Source organism: Haematobia irritans, chromosome 1, assembly GCF_050003625.1.
Source record: "Haematobia irritans isolate KBUSLIRL chromosome 1, ASM5000362v1, whole genome shotgun sequence".
Lineage (NCBI taxonomy): Eukaryota > Metazoa > Arthropoda > Insecta > Diptera > Muscidae > Haematobia > Haematobia irritans.
In genome coordinates this window covers 77,571,824-77,599,657 of record NC_134397.1, presented here as the reverse complement: position 1 = coordinate 77,599,657, position 27,834 = coordinate 77,571,824, and the positions used below count along the sequence as shown (strand labels likewise).

Sequence of the window (27,834 nt, the reverse complement as noted above, 5' to 3'; positions counted from 1 at the left end):
TTATTATTAATTTATATATAGATTTGATGCACTTAGTTTGAGTATTTTAATTTTTTATTTAATGTTATATAATTTAATTACAGTTACTTAAATTATGTTTAATTTCATTAAGTAACATTAATTAATTTAACTAAAATTTAAATTTAAGTTAATTAATTATTCAAATTAAAAAAAAACAAACTCAATTGAATTTGTGTAGATTAAAAAAATAATAACAAATTAATTTATATTAATTTAGTTCGACTTTGGTTTGATATAATTTAAAGTTAAATAATAAATTATGAAGTACATTAACCCCCATTTTCATGAAGCTCCGTTAGTGCTACGTTAGCTAACGAACTTTTAAACCGTACTATGGACAAATCTGTCATTTTGCTAATATAATCAAAATGCCAGTTAGGAACTTAACTGCTAAAAATTTTTCAGTTAAAGTTAACCGGAGAGAAGATATTTTCATTTTACTTTCTGTTAACTGGGAGTTAAAGTCTAATGGAGCTACATGAAAATGGCCGTAAGTCAGTAAAATAAAATTAATGAAATTGGCTCTTAATAAATTTAAATAAAATAAACTAAATTGGCATTTCAGTGAATTTGAATTAATTTATATTTTTTCAATTTCATGCTAATCAATTCGACACACATATTTTTCCTCTGTTAGTTAAGCTACTCTTGTAGTTTAGCTGATAAATGGTTTTCAGGTGAAATTAAGTTATAATACTATTTCTACATTTTTATAAATGTATATTAAATTAAAACAAGTATATACGGCCGTAAGTTCGGCCAGGCCGAAGCTTATGTACCCTCCACCATGGATTGCGTAGAAACTTCTACTGAAGACTGTCATCCACAATCGAATTACTTGGGTTGCGGTAACATTTGCCGATGGCAAGGTATATTAAAACTTCCTAACACCGTCTTCTAAATTACAAGGTAGTCCATACGTAGTATATATTAAACTAAAAAAGGCCGATTAAATACGTATATAATTAAGTTTAAGTTTCTATAGAAATAAAATTTTCACAAAATAACATTTTGACAACATTTTCTATAGAAGTAAAATTTGGAAAAAAATTTTATTTGAAATAAAATTTGGAAAAACTTTTCTATAGACATAAAATTTGAAAAAAAATTTCTATAGAAATAAAATTTTGACAAAATTTTCTATAGAAATAAAATTTTGACAAAATTTTCTATAGAAATAAAATTTTTACAAAATTTTCTAAAGAAATAAAATTTTTACAAAATTTTCTATAGAAATAAAATTTTGACAAAATTTTCAATAGAAATAACATATTGACAATGTTTTCCATAAAAATAAAATTTTGGTAGATTATTTTTGGCTCGAGTGGCAACCATGAATATGAACCGATATGGACCAATCTTTGTATGATTGGGGATCGGCTATATATAACTATAGACCGATATGGACCAATTTTGGCATGGATATTAGCGGCCTTCTATTAACACTACGTTGCAAATTTCAACCGGATCGGATGAATTTTGCTCCTCCAAGAGGCTCCGGAGATCAAATCTGGGGAACGGTTTATATGGGGGCTATATATAATTATGGACCGATATGGACCAATTCTTGCGTGTTTGTTAGAGACGACATTCTAACACCATGTTCCAATTTCAACCGGATCGGGTGAATTTTGCTCCTCCAAGGGGCTCCGGAGGACAAATCTGGGAATCGATTTATATGGGGGCTATATATAATTATGGACCGATATGGACCAATTTTTGCATAGTCATTAGAGAACATATACCAACACCATGTACCAAATTTCAGCCGGATCGGATGAAATTTTCGTTTCTTAGAGGCTCCGCAGCCAAATCGGGGGATCGGTTTATATGGCGGCTATATATAATTATGGACCGATGTTGACCAATTTTTGCATGGTCATTAGAGAGCATATACCAATACCATGTATCAAATTTCAGCCGGATCGGATGAAATTTGCTTTCTTAGAGGCTCCGCAAGCCAAATCGGGGGATCGGTTTATTTGGGGGCTATATATAATTATGGACCGATGTGGACCAATTTTTGAATGGTTGTTAGAGACCATATACTAACACCATGTACCAAATTTAAGCCGGATCGGATGAAATTTGGTTCTCTTAGAGGTTCCGCAAGCCAATTCAGGGGATCGGTTTATATGGGGGCTATACGTAAAAGTGGACCGATATGGAGCAATTTTTGCATGGTTGTTAGAGACCATATACTAACACCATGTACCAAATTTTAGCCGGTTCGGATGAAATTTGCTTCTCTTAGAGAGATCGCAAGCCAAAGTTGGGGGTCCGTTTATATGGGGGCTATACGTAAAAGTGGACCACTATGGACCAATTTTTGCATGGTTGTTAGAGACCATATACTAACACCATGTACCTAATTTTAGCCGGATCGGATGAAATTTGCTTCTCTTAGAGCAATCGCAAGCCAAATTTGGGGGTCCGTTTATATGGGGGCTATACGTAAAAGTGGACCGATATGGCCCATTTGCAATACCATCCGACCTACATCAATAACAACTACTTGTGCCAAGTTTCAAGTCGATATCTTGTTTCGTTCGGAAGTTAGCGTGATTTCAACAGACGGACGGACATGCTCAGATCGACTCAGAATTTCACCACGACCCAGAATATGTATACTTTATGGGGTCTTAGAGCAATATTTCGATGTGTTACAAACGGAATGACAAAATTAATATACCCCCATCCTATGGAGGAGGGTATAATAATTAATTATATAATATAAAAAATAAATTTAATTACTAATTACATTACATTCATTCAAATTAAACTAAAATGTAAACAGGAAATTTGAACAACATTATTATATATGAAGATGCAATTATATTTCCATAATGCGATTTTAAAATAACTAGAATTTACTGATAGTTCAGAATTTTTAACTACCGTTTGCACAATTCTTCCTTCTCATTAATTCAAAAATGAACTACAGTATCCAAAAAATCACTTGTACAATTTTTTTCTGTTTTAGTGAGAATCAAACTTAGTTCTATAGTATTTTTGATACATACTTGAAATAAAGACAATTTCATTAAGCTGGGAAATTTGTAAAAAATCAACTAAAACAAAACAGTGTTTTGCAAATTATTAGCATACTTGACTGATGTATGGATCATATAAATATATATGAATCAAAAAGACATACTTTTACCTAATTTGACTTATCAGTCTTGTGCTATTTATAGCACAAGCAGATATTAGAGCTATATCTGAATGTAATCAATTTTTTTTTTTCAAATATAGTTAAACGTCACATGGGTTGTTTAAAAATTATGCAAGAATCCTTTCAATCATACCTACAAATTTCCACATTTAAAATTTCCCCTTAAAAATTAAAAAAAAAATATCGTAAGTTACTCACTTGTATCGACCGTGACAGGACTCGAACCTGCAATCTTCGGATTCGAAGTCCGACGCCTTATCCATTAGGCCACACGGTCTATGTAATGAATGCCCTTTGTATCTAAACTACATGATACTTTCGATGTATCCTTTAAAGGATGCTTTCACAAGATAAATCAATTTTCTCACACACACAAATATATTGTGAATAATTCCTCCCTTACAGTTTCCCCCACACGAATGATGCGCATGTTTCAACTTTCTTGGAGATAAAAACAAATCTATCTGGATGTTCAAAAAGCTATCGAAAAATATGCACATTCATAATAAAGATCAATGGAGGATACAAAAAAGTTCTAAAATTTTTTCTCTTACAATTTATTGTATATTTTGGAATATAATGTCATTAATATTTATTAAAAATGTGTTTCAATATTTTTTATATTGATATTCATCATTATGAATTTATTGTTCATAAAAACTACTGTCTTAAATCCATATAAATCAGTACCTCAACAGACAATTTACATCTTTAAATCTAAAAATAGTAAAACAAATGAATAATGCTCACAGCCTTATAAATAATAAAATACAATTCTACATTGAATGACTGAAAGTAGCTAATTAATGTCAATAATTCCAATGCCAATTCTTAATCCAATGTTCAATGTATCTTTCGTTTTTAATTTTCCCATGTACTACTGGCCTTGATGATATTCTTAGCTCAAACAAGTAATATTGAAGAACTTGTTTAACATTTAAGAACGTTGAGATATTCATCCATCTACATAGCTAACGACATGCTCAAATTTAACTATTGCCTCAGTTATTAAATGCAATTGATGGTCTAATGTAGTTGAACATGACAATAAAGCTTTTTGGAGATGTATAATAAAAATTCTATAATTTGGTACATGCGCATCATCAACGGTTCAGCATCTTTACTAGGGGTAGTTATCTTGACTTGGTATAAACATAATTGATGCAGGGATGTTTTTGTAATGCAGTGGAGAATATAATAAGAAACGGTTTACTTGTACATACAAGGACCGTGTGGCCTAATGGATAAGGCGTCGGACTTCGAATCCGAAGATTGCAGGTTCGAGTCCTGTCACGGTCGATAGAATTTAAAATATTTTTCTAATGAGAAATAATAACCTATAGCAACATTTCTGATTTAACGTGTGTAACATTTGAAAGGTATTTTACAGAAAAAATATTCTCAATTAAAAATCTGATTAAAGCTAGAAACTGAATCAATCAAAATTAAATTAATTAACTGATACAATAAATTTGTTTGTTTAATCGTTTGTACTCTTATAAGGATTATAGGGTGACAACAAAATTCTTGTTCTATTTTTAAACCAATTAAAAATTAATTTAGTTATGAAAATTATCTACATTTTTTTATGATTGTGCTAATAAATATAATAATTAGGTTAGGTTAGGTGGCAGCCCGATGTATCAGGCTCACTTAGACTATTCAGTCCATTAGTGAACTTCTCTCTTATCACTGAGTGCTGCCCGATTCCATGTTAAGCTCAATGACAAGGGACCTCCTTTTTATAGCCGAGTCCGAACGGCGTTCCACATTGCAGTGAAACCACTTAGATAAGCTTTGAAACTCTCAGAAATGTAACCAGCATTACTGAGGTGGGATAATCCACCGCTGAAAAACTTTTTTGGTGTTCGGTCGAAGCACCACGTGGTCGAAGCACCACGGTGGCTCCCGTGGTGCAATGGTTAAAAAAATAGTTTGTTTTTATACAGACATACTATTCATTGCAAATTGTTACTCAAATCCAAATCGATCAAAATCAATGAAGTAAAAACTAATAGAAGAAAAAATCGAAGAAATCTATTATTTTTTTAATCAAACATATTTTGGTTTCTAATTAATTCTCTGATTAATACTATAATTTTCGTGATTTCAGCAATTTCAATTGAACAATTAATTTTGTGGTTGAATAAGAATTTTTTTTTCTGTATATGATATAACAGGCTGATAAGTCCCCGGAAGAAAAATACATTTTTTTTCAAAATTCGTTTTTATTATTGAACATAGTTCCCTTCAAGAGCGATACAACGATTATAACGACCTTCAAATTTTTTGATACCATTTTGGTAGTACTCCTTCGGTTTTGCCTCAAAACTGAGGCCTAGTTTCGGCGATCACCTCTTCATTGCAGCCAAATTTTTTCCCTGCGAGCATCGTTTTGAGGTCTGAGAACAAGAAAAAGTCGCTGGGGTCAGATCTGGTGAATACGGCGGGTGGGGAAGCAATTCGAAGCCCAATTCATGGATTTTTTCCATCGTTCTCAACGACTTGTGACACGATGCGTTGTCTTGGTGGAACAACACTTTTCTCTTCTTCATATGGGGCCATTTTGCCGCGATTTCGACCTTCAAACGCTCCAACAACGCCACATAATTGTCACTGTTGATGGTTTTTTCCCTTTTCAAGATAATCGATCGATAAAAATTATTCCATGCGCATCCCAAAAAACAGAGGCCATTACTTTGCCAGCGGTTTTATGAGTCTTTCCACACTTCGGAGACGGTTCACCGGTCGCTGTCCACTCAGCCGACTGTCGATTGGACTCAGAAGTGTAGTGATGGAGCCATGTTTCATCCATTGTCACATATCGACGGAAAAACTTGGGTGTATTACGAGTTAACAGCTGCAAACACCGCTCAGAATCATCAACACGTTGTTGTTTTTGGTCAAATGTTAGCTCGCGCGGCACCCATTTTGCACAGAGCTTCCGCATATGATATGACCAACACGTTCCTTTGATATCTTTAAGGCCTCTGCTATCTCGATCAACTTAATTTTACGGTCATTCAAAATCATTTTGTGGATTTTTTTGATGTTTTCGTCGGTAACCAACTCTTTCGGGCGTCCATTGCGTTCACCATTCTCCGTGCTCATTTTACCACGCTTGAATTTTGCATACCAATCAATTAATGTTGATTTCCCTGGGGCAGAGTCCGGAAACTCATTATCAAGCCAAGTTTTTGCTTCCACTGTATTTTCCCCTTCAGAAAACAGCATTTTATCACAATAACAAAAATTGCTTCACAAAAGACGCTATATCTCACAAACTAATTGACTTACATACGTCAAATTTTGACACGAATCATTTGAAGGTTGGTACTATATAAAAATAATATGCATTTAATACTAGCGACGCCATCTATTTGTCAGACCGGGGACTTATCAGCTAACCTGTTATATATATTTTATTTATTAATTGTTGAAAATCAGAAACATATATTACCCACTTTAGAAGAAAACTTAGTAAAATTAAAATCATTTAATAAATTTAATAGTCAATTAAAAATTAATTAAATAATTAAATAAATAAATTAAATAATTTAAAAATCTTGATCAAGTTGAACAAAAAATAATTATGAATTCTTAAGGAGAAATAAAAATATTCACAAATCAAACAATAAATTCATTGCACAAATTAATTTTTTAATGGCCGAATAGGTTGGTAATCTATGGATTGTTTTTACTTCCTGAGGAAATAGTATTTAAATTAACTAAGGTTTTTGATATTTTTAGTAAAGTTAATCAAACGAACGAAACAAGCCATCAGCTAATGTGCCAGATCGGATTTGAATTCTGGTGCCTCCCGGAATATATTGTCGAAAAATATTTACTTAGTTTTGTGATATCAGCGCGATGTCAGCTTTAACATTTTCTAAAAATAAACTAAATTTACTAAAATAAACCAAAATTTTTTCTTCCTGGTGGGTTCACTCTTGGGGAAGCATTTCATTCGATGCCGTTGATCCCCATTCCGATGTCCAAATTTGACTTCTGATGCCTCTTGGTGTCAGTATATGTCTTCTAACAAGCATATCCATATTTCTATTGCGGAAAACAGTCTTTCGTAGAACTTTGTACGTAATCCATGGTGGAGGGTACATAGATTCGGCCTGGCTGAATTTCAGACGTATATACTTGTTTTAAGTCATATTTTTCAAATAGATATCTAGTTTTAAATGTATCTCAAATGTTGATATAAGTATATAAAATTGTTGATATACTCTAAAATTGTAAGAATATATGTACACTACGGACACACCCTAAGGAGGTTAAAAAGAACAAAAATAATAAATCTAAACTATTGCAGAGCATGTAAAGAAACAAACTAATCACACTTTCAAGGTAAACAACATTTTCAATCTTTAGACGGCGGGCAATAATTAAATGCCAATACAAGATCGTACCAGCATACTCATATCTGTGGTCAATTGTCAGTCCATTGTCCATACATCTATGTTGTGCTTGATGGAAAACTGAATATTTCTTTCAAACTTCGACGAAGAAAATCTTAGATGTATGAATCAACAATGATGTTGAAGATTTTTAAGTTTCTAAATACAAAATTCGCTTAGGGGAGGTAAGAACATTCGGTTTTATTGCTTATTGCTAATATAATTATTTTTAAATGTTATAATTTTGGAAGAACGAACGGAAAGAAAGTATGTTAGGCAGGATCGGATGAAATTGTCTTCTCTTTGAGGCTCCGCAAGCCAAATCTGGGGATCGGACCAATTTTTGTGTGGTTGTTAGAGACCATATACAAACACCATGTACCAAATTTCAGCCGGATCGGATGAAATATGCTTCTCTTAGAGGCTCCGCAAGCCAAATCTGAGGGTCCGTTTATATGGGGGCTATACGTAAAAGTGGACTCATTTGCAATACCATCCGACCTACATTAATAACAACTACTTGTGCTAAGTTTCAAGTCGATAGCTTGTTTCGTTCGTAAGTTAGCGTGATTTCAACAGACGGACTGACATGCTTAGATCGACTCAGAATTTCACCACGACCCAGAATATATATACTTTATGGGGTCTTAGAGCAATATTTCGATGTGTTACAAACGGAATGACAAAGTTAATATGTTAATGTGTTAATATGATTTTAAATAAACTAATAATAATAATTAATTTGATTGGACCTAAAACTAATTTGATGAATTTTTAATTTAATTGAATTAATATATTCTAAAGTTATATAAATTAAATTATTTAAATTTTAATGAAATTACTTTTATTAAGTTAATTGTAGTATACTAAAATTATTTACATAAAATTAAATTCAACATGGCTTTTATTTACAATTAAATTAGACTAAATTAAACCAAATTAACAAATAATAATATGACTTAATTTTACTTGATTTAGTTAAATTTTATTGTAAATTTAATACGGTAATGGTTTTTTATACCCTTCCCCACTACTGTGGTACAGGGTATAATAAGTTTGTGCATTTGTATGTAACGCCAAGAAGGAGTAATTATAGACCAACCTTTTAGTATACGGATCGGCTTAGAATTAAATTCTGAGTCGATTTAGCGATGTCCGTCTGTCTGTCTGTCCCTCTGCACTGAAAAAAACAGAGAACCCACCAGGAAGAAAACTTTTGATTAATTTTAGAAAATTTTGAATATTTTTAGAAATTTTTAACTAAACAGTATTACAAGCGCTGGCATCGCGCCGATATCACAAAAATAAGTAAAAATTTTTCGACAAATTCTAGAAAATTTATTATACATAAATAATTTTTTTTCACTTTTTAAAGAAAATTTTGTAGTTTGTAGGAAAAAATTGGAGTTCAAAATTGCAAGAATATCTTTAGTGACATACGAAGTTCATGATGGACGCTTTTGTAGTAAAATTTACAAATTTGAAGAAATAATGAACTATTTTATGACAAATATGAATTTAGTAAATCTCTATCCTTAACTTGTGTATAATTTTTTCCCATCTTTTATTTCATTTAACTAACGTACGCAAAAAATTATTAGAGTAAATGAAACTTTCACCAAATATAACAAGTTCATGAACTAAAATATAGTTAAATTGGCTTTAGTGAAATAGTGAGTTCACTTTTTTTTGAGTGTGTCTGTTGGGGAATTTTTGTGTCATAATTGGCGTGTATATCAACCGATCTTCCTCAAATTCCATACATCTGAATATTTTATGAGTCGAAAAACTTGCAAAATATCAGCCAAATCGGTTCAGATTTGGATATATCTCCCATATATAGCTTTCGCCCGAATTACACTCATATGACCACAGAGGCCAATTTTTAACTCCGATTTAGTTGAAGTTTTGCACAGGGAGTAGAATTATCATTGTATCTATGCGTGCCAAATTTGGTTGACAACGGCTCAGATTTAGATATAGCTCCCACATATAGCTTTCGCCCGATTTACACTCATATGACCACAGAGGCCAATTTTTAACTCCGATTTAGTTGAAATTTTGCACAGGGAGTAGAATTAGCATTGTAGCTATGCGTGCCAAATTTGGTTGAAATCGGTTAAGATTTAGATATAGCTCCCATATATATGTTTTTCTAATTTCGACAAAAATGGTCAAAATACCAACATTTTCCTTGTTAAATCGCCAGCTTAGTCGAAAAGTTGTAAAAATGATTTTCCTAAACTTCTAATACATATATATCGAGCGATAAATAATAAATAAACTTTTGCGAAGTTTCCTTAAAATTGCTTCAGATTTAAATGTTTCCCATATCTTTTTACTAAAATTGTGTTCCACCCTAGTGCATTAGCCAACTTAAATTTTGAGTCTATAGATTTTGTAAAAGTCTATCAAATTCTGTCCAAATCGAGTGATATTTAAATGTATGTATTTGGGACAAACCTTTATATATAGCACCCAACACATTTGACGGATGTGATATGGTATCGAAAATTTAGATCTACAAAGTGATGCAGGGTATAATATAGTCGGCCCCGCCCGACTTTGGACTTTCCTTACTTGTTTTTAAATAAAAACAATTTATTTATTTATTAAACTTATAGTACATATAAGAATAATAGAGAATAATTTAGCATTAGCTACTAGGCTATCAGCTCAAATGTTTTAGTTACATTGAAATTACATTATTTATCGGAATTAATATATTTTAAATATGATGGCCTCAGTTGCTAAAGCTTCCCTCTATTTTCCCATACTCATCTTATATTTACTACAATTTTAGTATAATTTAAATAAATAAATTAATAAACTAAATTTGAATTAATTAATTAAATTAAATTTATTTTATTAAGCTAAATTGTATTTTATTTAAATTATTTAAATTATGAATACTAATGTATTAAATTTTCAATTAAATCAAATTAATTAGATTTAATATAAATTAATTCAATTTGAATTAGTTTAATTTAATTGTAAATTTAATAAGATACTATATTTTTAAATGCAAATAAAATTACTTAATATGATTTAGATTATTTAAATTAATTTTTTCAAATTAGTAAAAACAAACTTAAATTTGCTGTAATAAAATAAACAAAAGCACCGTAAATATGAATTCGTTCATTGACTTTAAAAGTCGAGTAATTTGGTTAGTCTTTCAAATAAATAAACTAGGAATACTGTGTCCTCCTTAAGTCTTATTTTCACTGCATTACAATTTAATGTCTAGATTCGAGTTCTTTCAACACAATCTGAGGTTGAAATTCCATGAACAGATTTCCATGAACCACCATCCATGTTCAAACACATGCAAGTCATGTAGATAGTCAAAGTAATAATACTCAATCACCAGAAGTGTTAATCCTTGTAAGCCCTTTTTCCATTGAAATGCTTCTGCCTTCCATGTCATGTAATGACAATAAAGCCATCAATATTCCTTGGAACTTAGCTGGCAAGAGATAAAAGATTGCGAAGGAAAAAATGTAAGAGGTGAATAAGCAGCGAATGTATTTGTAACTGGTTTGCCTTTTTTAGCAGCATTATTTGTATAAGGCCATACAAAAACTAGCGTTGGCAACGAAATTACTTAAAATCATTTCTTTATGCGTTAAAGAGCAAACAGGAAAGAAAACTCCAATGAATTCCATTAAAAACCCCCATTTGAAAGCTTTAAATTAATTGAAACCATATAGGAATTTATTTTGTAACAAAATGAGTGGCAGAGTTAACAGATTAACTTGCAAAGTAGCCATGCAATTAGAAACTAATTAAAACTAGATTGGCCGTTAAATAAAAATTGCAAATATTTAAATTTATTTTTAAAGAAATTCATAAACAAAGACTGTTTATCGTATGACTTAATTTTGTATGCAATTCTTTTTCTTTGTTTCTCTATTTGCAGTGTAAATCTTACTTAGTTGGATTGATATTCAAATTTTGAGCACGGAGCAACCACAAAGATACATTAGAGCCGTGTTGACGGCGAACGGGGTTAGAGACGACGACAACGTAGATCAACGGAAAATTCAAATTAGCATTTTTCGTTTAAGCAAGGCTTTGTTGGCGGTTTTGGTGTAACCGTGGGAGAGAAAAATGTCTAACATCAAACATCGCCCTTTGGCCCCGCCAGGCACGGGCGATAGTGATGATAATTTCACAGATGACGAGAGTACACCATTGACACATGATATTTATGGCGGAAGGTGAGTACAACGAAAAAAAAACAAATTTAAGTTATTTTTTAAAATTTTTAAATTATTATTGTTTTTGTTTTGTTTTTATTCAGTCTGTTTGTTTCAAAATGCATTGATCATCTATGATGCGCATTCGAGACTTTTGTTGTACAAAGTACATTATAATAATAAATAATAATCATAATAAATGATGAGTAATGATAAATTTTGTCGAAAAAAAATGCTAAATCCAATCGGTAAAAATTGAGAATTTTTGAAAATAGTTGAGGTCAAACGTTTCCGACAAACGTTAGAATCTATTAAAACTTATTAAAAAAAAATAATAAAAATTATTTATTTGGCAAAATATCACAGAATTTTTTAATTTACATCCAAAACACTGAATTCGGATCACACCTAAAGAAGTGATGCAAATTCAGTGCAACGGCTGTTGAAATGGAGGACTTCCGTCCTATGACAAGTCCATGTTAAATTCATCGCTTCTGCGTCCATTTTGCACCACTTCCGGATCCAAAAAGTACATTTTTATTACTTTTTTTGGCGACGATTTTTTTGCTGGGATGTACTAGAGTACAATAATGTACTTCGTACAACAACAGTCTCATCAATGCAATTCTTATTGTATAAAATATCAATATTTTTCATGCTTACTACACGGACGAAAAAGGCTGTTTTTCATATGTTTGGGTGTAAAAATTATATGTTTGGAACTCAAATTTTTTAATACAATATTTTTAAGTGCAAACATATAATGTTCATCAACTAGCATAATATGTTTGGGGCATATATGTTAATAGGTTAAAACATATTATGTTTGAGACATAAAATGTTTGTAAATATAATATGCTTAGATGCAAACATATATTAATTTGGAAATAGCCTATAAAAATATATGAGTTTAGAAAGAGAGACCTAGAAAGTATGCTGCAAGGAAAATAATGGAAGTAACCACACGCTCACAAAAAATCGCTTCTGTAACATATACTCCCAAATATATTTTGCTTCAAGCATATACATTTTTGGGTATTGCCCAAACATTTATATGTTTGATCTCTTCCAATATACAATATGTTTGAAAGCATATTGGTCTAAACAATATATGTTTGGGTAGTCTAAGTTCCAAACATTTTGTATTTTTGCATCCAAATTCAATAATGTTGTCTTCCAAAAAACAATATGTTATTATGTGAACATATAATATGTTTGGAAGCATTTTGCACCCAAAAATATTATATGCTTAAAAAAAATTCTCCCAAACAATATTGTGCTCAAAATTTTATTTAGTTATTTATATATTTACAATCATAATGAATTATGAAAATAAACAGGTAATATAGGTGCTAACAACATAGGTTTTCGACCTGAATGTTCAAAATTTTGTTTCTGCCCAATTGTATATTCCCCGACATCTTTCTCACTTCCACGAGATTTTTTAGTTCTTAGCACCTTTTTCTGTAATACAAACATTGTAGAAGAAATTATTCAATTTTATGATTTTTGTTTTATTTTAATTTTACCTTTTGCCGGACGGGGATTCGAACAGCGGGCCACACAGTTTGTAAGGATCAAAGAAGTAGCTGATCAATTGCCCAAGGAAAAATAAAATGTTAATTTTGTAGTAACAAGCAACAACCACCAACTTAATTCAATATCGCTCCCTGTTAAATAGCGCTCCAAGCTACTAAACACATATATGTTTATAGGCTATTTCTAAATTAATATATGTTTGCATTCAAGCATATTATATTTACAAACATTTTATGTCCCAAACATAATATGTTCTAACATATTAACATATATATCCCAAACATGTTATGCTAGTTTATGAACATTATATGCTTGCACTCAAAAATATTGTGTTTAAAAATTTGTGTTCCAAACATATAATGTTTATAGCCAAACATATGAAAAACAGTCTTTTTCAACCGTGCAATTGGCGCCTTAAAAATATATCCACACAAAAAAAATATCATTAACATCTTTTATTACCAGTGTATGCCTTAAGGTGAAACATAATATGTTTGAACAATACAAACAATATTTTGTTTGGACCAATCCTGAAAATATATATGCTTGAAGCAAAATGTGTTTAGGGTAAATGTTACAGAAGCAATTTTTTTTGAGGGTGTATAGACATGTCTAATAAGTATGGTTTTTACCGGAAATGGGATCGTAAGACTTCGCTATTTTTTCGCTCCCGCTTTCCCGAGGAATTTTTGTTTACAATGTTTTATAACATATATAATGGAGGGATAAATCCTACAAAAACATTATTTTTAGTATGTTACCATTACACTTACAAAATCTACTTTAACTATTTTTCAATTGTCATTTTCTTTGTAAATTGCAAATCCAATTTTAGTAGATTTTGAGTCTAATGTGAATGGGATATAATTTAGCCTACACTAAAAAAAAGTTTACTTGGATCCAAAGATTTTGATCTTCGTTTAAAGATTTTTGTATTGATTCCGAGCAAAAGATGCGGGTTCTTTAAAATAAGGAAATTTTTTTCCGACTTATCTGGCTTTAAATCTAGGATCTATAAAATTAAAATTAGGATACAGAACGAAGGGATGCAAATTTTCAAAATGTGTGTCCTGAATTTAATAAAAAATATTTTTGAAGCAAAGATTATAAAATTTCTTTTAATTAATATTTCATATTTGCCCTAAATAGTGTATAAATTGCCCATCCTAAAATTGAGGTTGCGTAATCTTTCATGTATCATGTAAATATTTTTTTCAGTGTAAGTAGAGAGAAATATACAAAATAATTTAATTGTTTTTGGTATTTTTGTTTAGATAAAACTATGTAATGAAATGGTACCAATTAGTAATAGTTTCTTCGTTCGACATACCATACATAGTCGTGGGTTCTAGCCCAGCTTCTAACGACCTTCCAAGTGTGTAAAAGAATTTATTATCGTCACATTTCTGTAAACCGACATTTCGGTAGTCTAGCAGACTAAGTAAATCTTTATAAACAATGGGCCATTTTACCTTATGCAACCACTTTTGCAATTGCATAACTACAAAATATTTTCATAATTATTGCAAGGATGTGTTTATGAAATATAAAATGGCAATTTTTGTTATGATAGTTACTTCAATTTCAATTTTAGATGGTGTATTCATCGAAAGAATTCTCTTCGTTAATTTTACGAAGAATTCTTCATAAACTATTCTTCGTGAATTCTTCATTAAAGCAACGAAATTTTCATTCATTTTAGAAAATTTTACGAGAACATTTTACGAATATACGAAACGTCTACGAAATATTCTACATTAATTTTTCTTCGTAAAAGTTTTGTACTTTTAACGAAACTTTCTTCAAATTTCATGATTTTTGTGAAGACGTTTTTACGAATTTATGAATATATAACGAAACATTCTGCGTTAAAATTTCTTCATTAAAAGTACGAAACATTTTCTTTAAAATTGAAGTTGTAAAATTTCCGTTCGCAACATAAAATTTCCTCTGAAAATGTGCTTGAGTGTATTTCTTTATTCTATTTTTTTATACATGTCTATGCTACTTCTAATTTGGGTGATAGCGCGCTATGAATAAAAGTGAAGAAATAAATCTAAAAATTATTCAAAAACTTAAGATGTTTTTTTCGTTACCATAATGAATATTCTGTTAGTCAACGAAAATTTTCGTACTATTAGCGAATATTTTCATTGTCTTAATAAAAATGTTTCGTTATATCAATGAAAAATTTTCGTTGGCTCAATTTTAATGAAATTTTCTTTGTGTGTACGTAACATTTTCATAAAAAGAACGAAATTGTTTCATAAAAAGTACGAAGATCTTTTACAAAAAGTACGAAGGTTTTTCATTAAAAGTATGAATTTTTTTCTTACAAGCTACGAAAAATTTGGAAGAAATTTTCTTCGTATAAAGTACGAAATATTTCGTACTTTTAATGAAAACAAATGACAATGACAAATTTTGTACTTTTAACGACATTTTTCGTTCTTTTTACGAAGAAAATTCTTTCGGTGTTCCTTTTGGAAATATTGACCGAACATGTGCATATAGTGAAATATAGTTACACTGTTTTACGATGGTGAAATCGCAATAAGTTTCTTTCTTTTCCATACAATTTTTAATGTTACAAAAAATCCCACTATATCGGAAGAGACTGTCCAAAATAATATTTTTTATTTTAGTATGATTTATGGCTAATATAAGAGATTAACTATAGCTTTAGGCGATTTATAATTTATTCAAATGCCACATCGAAGCAGGTTTCCCTTTGACAGTGATCCCGAGGAATTCGAAAAAAAAATCCCGCTTTCCCGGGAATAGAAAAAGTCCAGGAAAACCCCCTACAAATAATTATAGTAAATTTTTAAGACATTGAATATTAATACAAATAAGTATATACAGTATATAAGTGTGCTAGAAAATGATGAAAAAACGCCTGGATTTGAAATCTCGGATACTCATCGTTTACGGCACACCTCTTTATGGTCCTAAAATATTTCTAGATTTCAAATTTTAACCAAATTGGATAAAACCTACGGTTTGTCGAATCCAAAGCAATAAAATAATTTCTTACACATCTATTTAACAGGTTGGCTGATAAGTCCCCGGTCTAACAAAGAAAAACACATTTCTTTTTGTCAAAATTCGTTTTTATTATTCAACATAGTTCCCTTCAAGAGCGATACAACGATTATAACGACCTTCTAAATTTTTCATACCATTTTGGTAGTACTCCTTCGGTTTTTCCTCAAAATAGGCCTCAGTTTCGGCGATCACCTCTTCATTGCAGCCGAATTTTTTCCCTGCGAGCATCCTTTTGAGGTCTGAGAACAAGAAAAAGTTACTGGGGGCCAGATCTGGAGAATACGGTGGTAGGAAAGCAATTCGAAGCCCAATTCATGAATTTTTGCCATCGTTCGCAATTACTTGTGGCACGGTGCGTTGTCTTGGTGGAACAACAATTTTTTCTTCTTCATATGGGGCCGTTTTGCCGCGATTTCAACCTTCAAACGCTCCAATAACGCCATATAATAGTCACTGTTGATGGTTTTTCCCTTCTCAAGATAATCGATAAAAATTATTCCATGCGCATCCCAAAAAACAGAGGCCATTACTTTGCCAGCGGACTTTTGAGTCTTTCCACGCTTCGGAGACGGTTCACCGGTCGCTGTCCACTCAGCCGACTGTCGATTGGACTCAGGAGTGTAGTGATGGAGCCATGTTTCATCCATTGTCACATATCGACGGAAAAACTCGGGTGTATTACGAGTCAACAGCTGCAAACACCGCTCAGAATCATCAACACGTTGTTGTTTTTGGTCAAATGTGAGCTCGCGCGGCACCCATTTTGCACAGAGCTTCCGCATATCCAAATATTGATTAATGATATGACCAACATGTTCCTTTGATATCTTTAAGGCCTCTGCTATCTCGATCAACTTCATTTTACGGTCATTCAAAATCATTTTGTGGATTTTTTTGATGTTTTCGTCGGTAACCACCTCTTTCGGGCGTCCACTGCGTTCACCGTCCTCCGTGCTCATTTCACCACGCTTGAATTTTGCATACCAATCAATTATTGTTGATTTCCCTGGGGCAGAGTCCGGAAACTCATTATCAAGCCAAGTTTTTGCTTCCACCGTATTTTTTCCCTTCAGAAAACAGTATTTTTCAAAACACGAAATTCCTTTTTTTCCATTTTTTTCACAATAACAAAAGTTGCCTCACAAAAGACGCTCTATCTCACAAACTAATGGACTTACAGACGTCAAATTTTGACACGAATCATTTGAAGGTTGGTACTATTTAAATAAAATGGTACTATATAAAATATAATATTTTTTGAATGTGGAGAATAACCCGATGAAATAGTAAATATTCAATAAAATACCATCCCTGAAGAAGCTGGAATCCCCCAGCAAAACGTTGGATGACAAAAATTGAATAAATTGATCTTTTATTCGTATTAAAATACCTGATCTTAAAAGCCCAAAAATAACAGAAGAATCTACAAATAATTAAAAAGGTCGAATAGAAAACAAAATAACTTTAATTTATTCGTTTTTCCTGAAACGCTTTAACGACATCTTAAATTTCCAAATTCAGTCTTGATTGCAAATCGAAGTTATGCTATGTATTTATTAAAAAGCATCTTTGAAAAGATCTCCTATTTTTGATCGTTTTTTGCTATGTAGTCAAGATGCAAAATGTCAACAAATTTAAAGAAGTTTTCAATAACTTTGAAGAGTTTTTCAGAATTATTAGAGCCATGTGACCTTTCACGATTTCAGTGTTCTACAGTTTTCTTTTCGCAGAGTCGAAATTTTAAAAGGAATTGAAATACAATTAAGGAAATCATTGTTAAACTTTCAAAAAAATTCGAATGTATTGAAAATGCTCATAACAAAAAGGAATTCTGTTTGTCTCAATCTTGAATCTATGGCAAACTTAGCAATAATTTGCTCTAATCACTTCTTGATTTTGTTCTACTTTTTTAAGACAAAGAAAAATGTTGTTTGTCTAATATTGCATATCTGACGAACTCAAATAAATCTTTCAGTGCACTGTCGGTACTCGCACAACTTGAATGCAACTTAAAATTGTTTTTCTAATATTAAAGAATTTACAATGCATTGATATTTTCTGTTGTTGGTATCAAACAGATGAAATGATGTCGATGAATGAATGACCCATTGTATGATGGCCTACTACGAGTATTACACCTGAATATAATTTATGCAAATGTATCTTCCCATCTTAAAAGCATAGACAGTCGTATTCAAATGCGTAAGAAACGAATAAAGCGAGAAAAAAATCAAACCTCATCATTATCAGATATAAGGGTAGGTCGAATCGTAATGGGAAATAAATAATGGATATACACTGAAAAGAAAATATTTACAAAATAACAAGGATTATTTGTTAGGAGTTTTAAGACTATTTATTTAGTTTATACTTATTTACTTGGATCCAAAGATTTTGACCATTCCTTAGGACTTCTTTAAAGTACAGACATTTTTAGGAAGCTTTCTAGCTTTCAATTTGGGTTCTATAAAATTGAAATTAAAATTGATCGGATTCTCATTGTCTTTTTCCAATATATTAATAAAGCTATTGATGTAAAAATAAATGTTTGTTTAAAAATCAAAATTATAACAGATACTTAAAAAAAATGTTTTCTTAAGTTTAAGCAATGATGCAAAATCCCCCAAAAATCTTAGCCTATCTTTTAAGCTTTTTATACCCTAAACCACATAGTGGTCAGGGTATAATAAGTTTGATCTGCCAAAAAATGTGCCTACCAGAAATATTGATTGTAGACCCCATAAAATATATACCGATCGACTCAGAATCACCTCCTGAGTCGATCTAGCGCTTGGTGTTCGTCCGTCCGTCCATGTATTTGTTGTTCACAGGATTCCGGTCGGAATTATTAACCGATTTTGATGAAATTTGGTACAGGGAGTTTCGTAGGCACAAGGACGAACGCTATTGAATTTGGAAGAAATCGGATCAAATTTAGATATAGTTCCCATATATATGTATCGCCCGATTTCGACAAATGGGGTCACGTTCCACTTTTTTACCAACCGATCGTCGTCAAATTTAGCACAAAATAGTCTTCTGCATCACCCTTTAAGTCTGCAAAATTTCATCGAAATCGGTTCAGATTTAGACATAGCTCCCATATATATGTATCGCCAGATTTTGCCAAATTAGGTCATAAAACCCTTATTTATCAACCGATCTTTCTCAAAATTGGCTAAATGTAATCTTCTATAGCACTTACTATATGTGCAAAAATCATCGAAATCTGTTCAGATTTAGCTATAGCTCCCATATATATATGTACCGCCCGGTTTTTCTAAATTTGGCCATAAAACCCTTATTTATCAACCGATCTTACTCAAAGTTGGCTAAATGTAATCTTCTATAGCACTAACTACATGTGCAAAAAATTGTCGAAATCGGTTCAGATTGAGATATAGCTCCCATATATATGTATAGCCCGATTTGGCCAAATTTGGCCATAGAACCCTTATTTATCAACCGATCTTACTCAAAGTTGGCAAAATGTAATCTTCTATAGCACTTACTATATGTGCAAAATTTCATCTAAATAGGTTCAGATTTAGATATAGCTCCAATATATATGTATCGCCCGATTTTGAAAAATTTGCCCCTAATAACCTTATGTTTCTGAGGGTTTCAAAGCTTCTCTAAGTGGTTTCACTGCAATGTGGAACGCCGTTCGGACTCGGCTATAAAAAGGAGGTCCCTTGTCATTGAGCTTAACATGGAATCGGGCAGCACTCAGTGATAAGAGAGAAGTTCACCAATGTGGTATCACAATGGACTGAATAGTCTAAGTGAGCCTGATACATCGGGCTGCCACCTAACCTAACCTAACCTAGATGAAGATTAGTTCTCTATGTTGAAAGAGTTTATCTTTACTTTAAGACCTCAAGGGCTTACGATTTTAACTGAAGGACGCAAATGCCCTAAATGTAAAGAAAAACATTTTTAGAGAAAATATAAAACTTTTCACTACAATTTCTTTATTTTAAAGAAATTTATACACAATTTACATAAGTGCGTCATGTAGAGACAAATTTTTAAAGAAAAAATTATGAATTTTCGTTTAACTACAATTTATCTATTTCAAAGAAATGTATCCTTAATGTTATATAAATTGTGTGTCATAAAATTTGGATTGTATAACCCCAATTTTGAGTAATATCTTATATATAACCTTTCATATTAGTTCAATATTTTCTTTAGATCACAAAAGCTTTCTTCTTTACTTTAAGAAGAATTTGCCACACCTCAGGGACATATGGCTTTAACTTCAAGATTCGACTCCTAAATGTAAAGAAAACATTTTTAAATGAACACTTATGAACTTTTTTTATACGCTGCGCCACACTGTGGAACAGGGTATTATAAGTTAGTGCATATGTTTGTAACACCCAGAAAGAGACGAGATAGACACATGGTGTCTTTGACAATAATGCTCAGGGTGGGTCCCTGAGTCGATATAGCCATGTCCGTGAACACATTTTTGTAATCAAAGTCTAGGTCGCAGTCGACTTCAAATTTGGCACAAGTATGTGTTTTGGCTCAGAATAGAACCCTATTGATTTTGGAAGAAATCGGTTCAGATTTAGATATAGCCCCCATATATATCTTTGGCCCGATAAGGACAAATACGCTCCCAGAAGCCAGAGTTTTACCCCAATTTGATTGAAATTTTGCACTAGGAGTACAATTAGTAGTGTAGTCAAGTGTGCCAAATTTTATTGAAATCGGTTCAGATTTAGATATAGCTCCCATATATATCGTTCGCCCGATTTACACTCATATGACCACAGTGGCCAATCTTTTACTCCGATTTAATTGAAATTTTGCACAGGGAATAGAATTAGCATTGTAGCTATGCGTGCCAACTTTGGTTGAAATCGGTTGAGATTTAGATATAGCTCCCATATATATCGTTCGCCCGATTTACACTCATATGATCACAGAGGCCAATTTTTAACATCGATTTAGTTGAAATTTTGCACAGGGAATAGAATTAGCATTGTAGCTATGCGTGCCAAATTTGGTTGAAATCGGTTCAGATTTAGATATAGCGCCCATATATATGTTTTTCTGATTTCAATAAAAATGGTCAAAATACCAACATTTTCCTTGTAAAATCGCCACTGTTGTAAAAATGACTCTAATTTTCCTAAACTTCTAATACATATATATCGAGCGATAAATCATAAATAAACTTTAGCGAAGTTTTCTTAAAATTGCTTCAGATTTCCACCCTAGTGCATTAGCCGACTTAAATTTTGAGTCTATAGATTTTGTAGAAGTCTATCAAATTCTGTCTAGATCGAGTGATATTTAAATGTATGTATTTGGGACAAACCTTTATATATAGCCCCCAACACATTGACGGATGTGATATGGTATCGAAAATTTAGATCTACAAAGTGGTGCAGGGTATAATATAGTCGGCCCCGCCCGACTTTAGACTTTCCTTACTTGTTTTTTACTAAAATTGTGTTCCACCCTAGTGCATTAGCCGACTTAAATTTTGAGTCTATAGATTTTGTAGAAGTCTATCAAAATCTGTCCAGATCGAGTGATATTTAAATATTTATATTTGGGACAAACCTTTATACATAGCCCCCAACACATTTGACGGATGTGACACGGTATCGAAAATTTAGATCTACAAAGTGGTGCAGGGCCGCCCGAATTTAAACTTTCCTTACTTGTTTTTAACTACAATTTTATTATTTCAAAGAAATTTGTCCTTAATGTGTGTCATAAAATTTGGGTTGTATAACCTTTCATATTAGGTCGGTATTTTCTGGGCACTGAGAATAATTTTCTTTAAAATGAAGATATTTTACTATTTGTTAAAATAAAAAACTCTTCGTTCAATTTTGGGCACTTCTCTTTATAATTTGGGAAATTGTATTTAAAGTGAAGTCAAATTTCTGATTCCACAATAGGATTCAGTAAGCTGCATCCTTTATAATTTGTTTTTATTACACTCAAAAAACAATCAACCAAACAGGGAGCAACATATTTTATTTTTACTTGTTTGTTTGAAAAGTTTGAAGGAAACAATTGGTGTTCAAAATTTCATATTATTGGTAAAATTTGTAAATTTTAAGAAATTCTGAACTTTTTAGTGGGAGAGACAAATTTATTAAATATTTATGATTCATTTGTGTATAATTTTCCACTTTTTTTAGTTCATTTAACTAACGTGCACAAAAAGTTATTAACATCAAGAAAACTTTCACAAAACATAATAATTACATAAACTAAAAAGGAATTAAATTGGCTTTAGTGCCATATAATCGTATATATTATCGTAGGACATAGGACATATGTCATAATGGTCACAAGATTATCTATTTTGATAGTGTCAGTCAAAGTTAAATATGTTTTGGGGAAACCATGATTAAAAACCAGCAAACTGTTTGCTGTTTCAGCAGTGTCTGCTAACAAATTTCTTGAAGTGTATCGTACATCTAGTTATCGATATTCCACTAGCTGTAAGACCTGTGATGTAAATATTTGTAAACATTTATGTAAGTTGTGGTAGATATTTGAGATTCAGCAATCAACGGAAATAACCAATACTTTGCAAATAAAAAATAACTCTTAATAATTTTCCCACAGAGATGATTAATGATCTGATCGAAACGTTACATTAGAGTCCACAATAAAACACTTCTCATCTAGTGGTTTAAATATAGAGTGGATCCAAATCAACTGGAATGGACACTCATATTAACTGGAAGCGACATTTACATCATTTTGAAATCGAAATGGCTCTGCGATATTTAAATGAAGATCTCCTAATTGTGTGAGCAACATAACGAAATGCCAAAAATATAATTAAATTTAATGGATTTTTGTTAAATAGATGCAAAGAAATATTAGGAATTAATATTCAGTTGAGTAATATCTTAATTGAAGACAGTTGGTCACATACAGTGCCACACATAAGTATTGACACAGCGCTTCATTATAACCTAATCCACATAGTATCTACAAAAAATGTGCCTACCATAACTATTGATTTTAGGCCCTATAAAATATAAACCGACCGACTCATAATCATCTCCTGAGTCGACTTAGCCCTTGGTTTCTATATGTATGTCCATGTATTTGTTGTTCGCAGTATGTTGATGGAAGAATGGGGGAATATAGGTACGATAACATAAAAAAAACAAGTAAGGAAAGTATAAAGTCGGGCGGGGCCGACTATATTATACCCTGCACCACTTTTTAGATCTAAATTTTCGATACCAAATGTGTTGGGGGCTATATATAAATGTTTGTCCCAAATACATACATTTAAATATCGCTCGATCTGGACGGAATTTTATAGACTTCTACAAAATCTATAGACTTAAAATTTAAGTCGGCTAATGCACTAGGGTGGAACATAATGTTAGTAAAAACAAGTATATACGGCCGTAAGTTCGGCCAGGCCGAAGCTTATGTACCCTCCATCATGGATTGCGTAGAAACTTCTTCTAAACACTGCCATCCACAATCGAATTACTTAAGTTGCGGTAACGCTTGTCGATGGCAAGGTATCTTAAAACCTCCTAACACCATCCTCTAAGTTGTATGTAAGTCCATACGTGGTATATATTAAATCAAAAAAGATCGATCCAATACGTATATAATTCAGTTTGACAAAGTAGACATAAAATTTTAACAAAATTTTCTACAGAAATAAAATTTTAACACAATTTTCTATAGAAATAAAATTTTCACAAAATTTTCTTTAGAAATAAAAATTTTGACAAAATATTCTATAGAAAGAAAATTTTGACAAAAATTTCTACAGAAATAAAATTTTAACAAAATTTTCTATAGAAATAAACTTTTGACAAAATTTTCTATATATATCTATATCTATAGAAATAAAATCTTGGTAGATTATTTGTGGCTCGAGTGGCAACCATGATTATGAACCGAATAAAATTTGAACAAAACTTTCTATAGAAATAAAATTTTGACAAAATTTTCTATAGAAATAAAATTTTGAAAATGATGAAAATTTTATTATGAACCGAATAAAATTTTAACAAAATTTTCTCTAGAAATACAATTTTGACAAAATTTTCTATAGAAATAAGATTTTGACAAAATTTTCTATAGAAATAAAATTTTGGTAGATTATTTTTGGCTCTAGTGGCAACCATGATTATGAACCGATATGGACCAATTTTTGTGTGATTGAACCAATTTTGGTATGGTTGTTAGCGACCATATACTAACACCATGTTCCAAATTACAACCGCATTGGATGAAATTTGCTTCTCTTGGAGACTTCGCAAGCCAAATCTGGGGATCGGTTTATATGGGGGCTATATATAATTATGAATCGATGTGGACCAATTTTTGCATGGTTGTTAGAGACCATATACCAACATCATGTACCAAATTTCAGCCAGATCGGATGAAATTTTCTTCTCTTTGAGGCTCCGCAAGCCAAATCTGGGGATCGGTTTATATGGGGGCTATATATAATTATGGACCGATGTGGACCAACTTTGGCATGGTTGTTAGAGACCATATACCAACACCATGTACCAAATTTCAGCCGGATCGGATGAAATTTGCTTCTCTTTTAGGCTCCGCAAGCCAAATCTGGGGATCGGTTTATATGGGGGCTATATATAATTATGGACCGATGTGGACCAATTTTTGCATGGTTGTTAGAGACGATATACCAACACTATGTACCAAATTTCAGCCGGATCGGATGAAATTTGCTTCTCTTTTAGGCTCCGCAAGCCAAATCTGGGAATTGGTTTATATGGGGGCTGTATATAATTATGGACCGATGTGGACCAATTTTTGGATGGTTGTTAGAGACCATATACCAACACCATGTACCAAATTTCAGCCGGATCGGATGAAATATGCTTCTGTTAGAGGCTCCACAAGCCAAATATGAGGGTCCCTTTATATGGGGGCTATACGTAAAAGTGGACCGATATGGCCCATTTTCAATACCATGCGACCTACACCGATAACAACTACTTGTGCCAAGTTTCAAGTCGATAGCTTGTTTCGTTCGGAAGTTAGCGTGATTTCAACAGACGGACGGGCGGACGGACGGACGGACGGACATGCTTAGATCGACTCAGAATTTCACCACGACCCAGAATATACAGTCTGTCAAGAAAGTCTTTTGACATTGCCAACTATTTCAACTTCTAGAAATAATGGAAATATTAAATATTTTATTAAATTTTTAATTCTGTGTACGTATGTATACTTTCCAAAATACATAATAAATTTTTTTTTTTTAAATTTCATTATATTTAATTTTGGAACAAAACATAATTTTTATCCCATTGTCAAAACACTTTCTTGACAAACTGTATATACTTTATGGGGTCTTAGAGCAATATTTCGATGTGTTACAAACGGAATGACAAAGTTAATATACCCCCATCCTATGATGGAGGGTATAAAAATATGGGAAACATTTAAATCTGAAGCACTTTTAAGGAAACTTCGCAAAAATTTATTTATGATTTATCGCTCGATATATATGTATTAGAAGTTTAGGAAAATTAGAGTCATTTTTACAAGTTTTCGACTAAGCAGTGGCGATTTTACAAGGAAAATTTTGGTATTTTGACCATTTTTGGCGAAATCAGAAAAACGTATATATGGGAGCTATATCTAAATCTGAACCTATTTCAACCAAATTTGGCACGCATAGCAACAATGCTAATTCTACTCCGTGTGCAAAATTTCAACTAAATCGGAGTTAAAAATTGGCCTCTGTGGCCATATGAATGTAAATCGGGCGAAAGCTATTTATAGGAGATATATCTAAATATCAATCGATTTCAAGCGAATTTGGCACGCATAGCTACAATGCTAATTCTACTCCCTGTGGAAATTTTCAACTAAATCGGAGTTAAAAATTGGCCTCTGCGGTCATATGAGTGTAAATCGGCTGAAAGCTATTTATGGGAGATATATCTAAATCTGAACCGATTTCAACCAAATTTGGCACGCATAGCTACAATGCTAATTCTACTCCCTGTGCAAAATTTCAACCAAATTGGGGTAAAACTCTGGCTTTTTTGACCGTATTAGTCCATATCGGGCGAAAGATATATATGGGAGCTATATCTAAATCTGAACCGATTTCAATAAAATTTGGCACACTTGACTATAGTACTAATTGTTCTTCTTGTGCAAAATTTTAAGCAAATAAGGTAAAACTCTGGCTTCTGGGGCCTTATAAGTCCATATCGGGCGAAAGATATATATGGGAGCTATATCTAAATCTGAACCGATTTCTTCCAAAATCAATAGGGATCTATTCTGAGCCAAAACACATACTTGTGCCAAATTTGAAGTCGATTGGACTAAAACTGCGACCTAGACTTTGATTACAAAAATGTGTCCACGGACAGACGGACATTGCTATATCGACTCAGGAGCCCACCCTGAGCATTTTTTCAAAGACACCATGTGTCTATCTCGTCTCCTTCTGGGTGTTGCAAACATATGCACTAACTTATAATACCCTGTTCCACAGAGTGGCGCAGGGTATAATTAGCCGATTCAATGTCTAGATGGCTTGATGCGGTTATCAAAGAACAATTAATGGCTACCAAGTACTAAGTGTAACAAACAACTGTGCTAATAATTATTTGCCTTTTTTAATTTTTTATAATCTAAAAATTTTAAGAATAATAAAATTGTAATAACAAAACAAGTATATACGGCCGTAAGTTCGGCTGAAGTTTATGTACCCTACACCATGGATTGTGTAGAAACTTCTACTGAAGACTGTCATCCACATTCGAATTACTTGGGTTGCGGTAACACTTGCCGATGGCAAGGTATCTTAAAACTTCCTAACACCGTCTTCTAAATTGTAAATTAATCCATACGGGGTATATTTTAAACTAAAAAAGGCCGATTAAATACGTATATAATTAAGTTTGACAAAATTGTTTATAGAAATAAAATTTTGACAAAAGTTTCTATAGAAATAAAATTTCGACAACATTTTCTATAGAAGTAAAATTTGGACAAAATTTTCTATAGAAATAAAATTTGGACAAAATTTTCTATAGAAATAAAATTTTGACAAAATTTTTTATAGAAATAAAATTTTGACAAAATTTTTTATAGAAATAAAATATTGACAAAATTTTCTATAGAAATAAAATTTGGCAAAATTTTGGTAGATTATTTTTGGCTCGAGTGGCAACCATGATTATGAACCGATATGGACCAATTTTTGTGTGATTGGGGATCGGCTATATATAACTATAGACAGATATGGACCAATTTTGGCATGGTTATTAGCGGCCATATACTAACACCACGTACCAAATTTCAACCGGATCGGATGAAATTTGCTTCTCTTAGAGGCTCCGCAATCTGTTGAAATTTTGCTAACTTTCGAACGAAACAAGCTATCAACTTGAAACTTGGCATAAGTAGTTGTTATTGA

At 32.0% G+C, this 27,834-nt stretch overlaps 1 protein-coding gene and 2 non-coding genes across 5 annotated transcripts in view; 2 read left to right on the top strand and 1 right to left on the bottom strand.

The window, feature by feature from the left end:
* The window catches only part of kkv (hyaluronan synthase-like protein kkv), a 92,122-nt gene that overhangs the window by 27,181 nt on the left and 37,107 nt on the right, over positions 1-27,834 (top strand). For all 3 annotated transcript variants that reach the window (XM_075290895.1, XM_075290894.1, XM_075290896.1), the window contains one exon: positions 11,528-11,828. In XM_075290895.1, coding sequence (XP_075147010.1) covers positions 11,719-11,828 — 110 coding nt within the window. In that variant the 5' untranslated portion in view covers positions 11,528-11,718. The remainder of the gene's footprint in view (positions 1-11,527; positions 11,829-27,834) is intronic.
* TRNAR-UCG (transfer RNA arginine (anticodon UCG)) lies at positions 3,401-3,473 on the bottom strand. The gene has a single exon. It is a non-coding gene; the product is annotated as a tRNA-Arg (tRNA).
* Positions 4,423-4,495, top strand: TRNAR-UCG (transfer RNA arginine (anticodon UCG)). Its single transcript has one exon. It is a non-coding gene; the product is annotated as a tRNA-Arg (tRNA).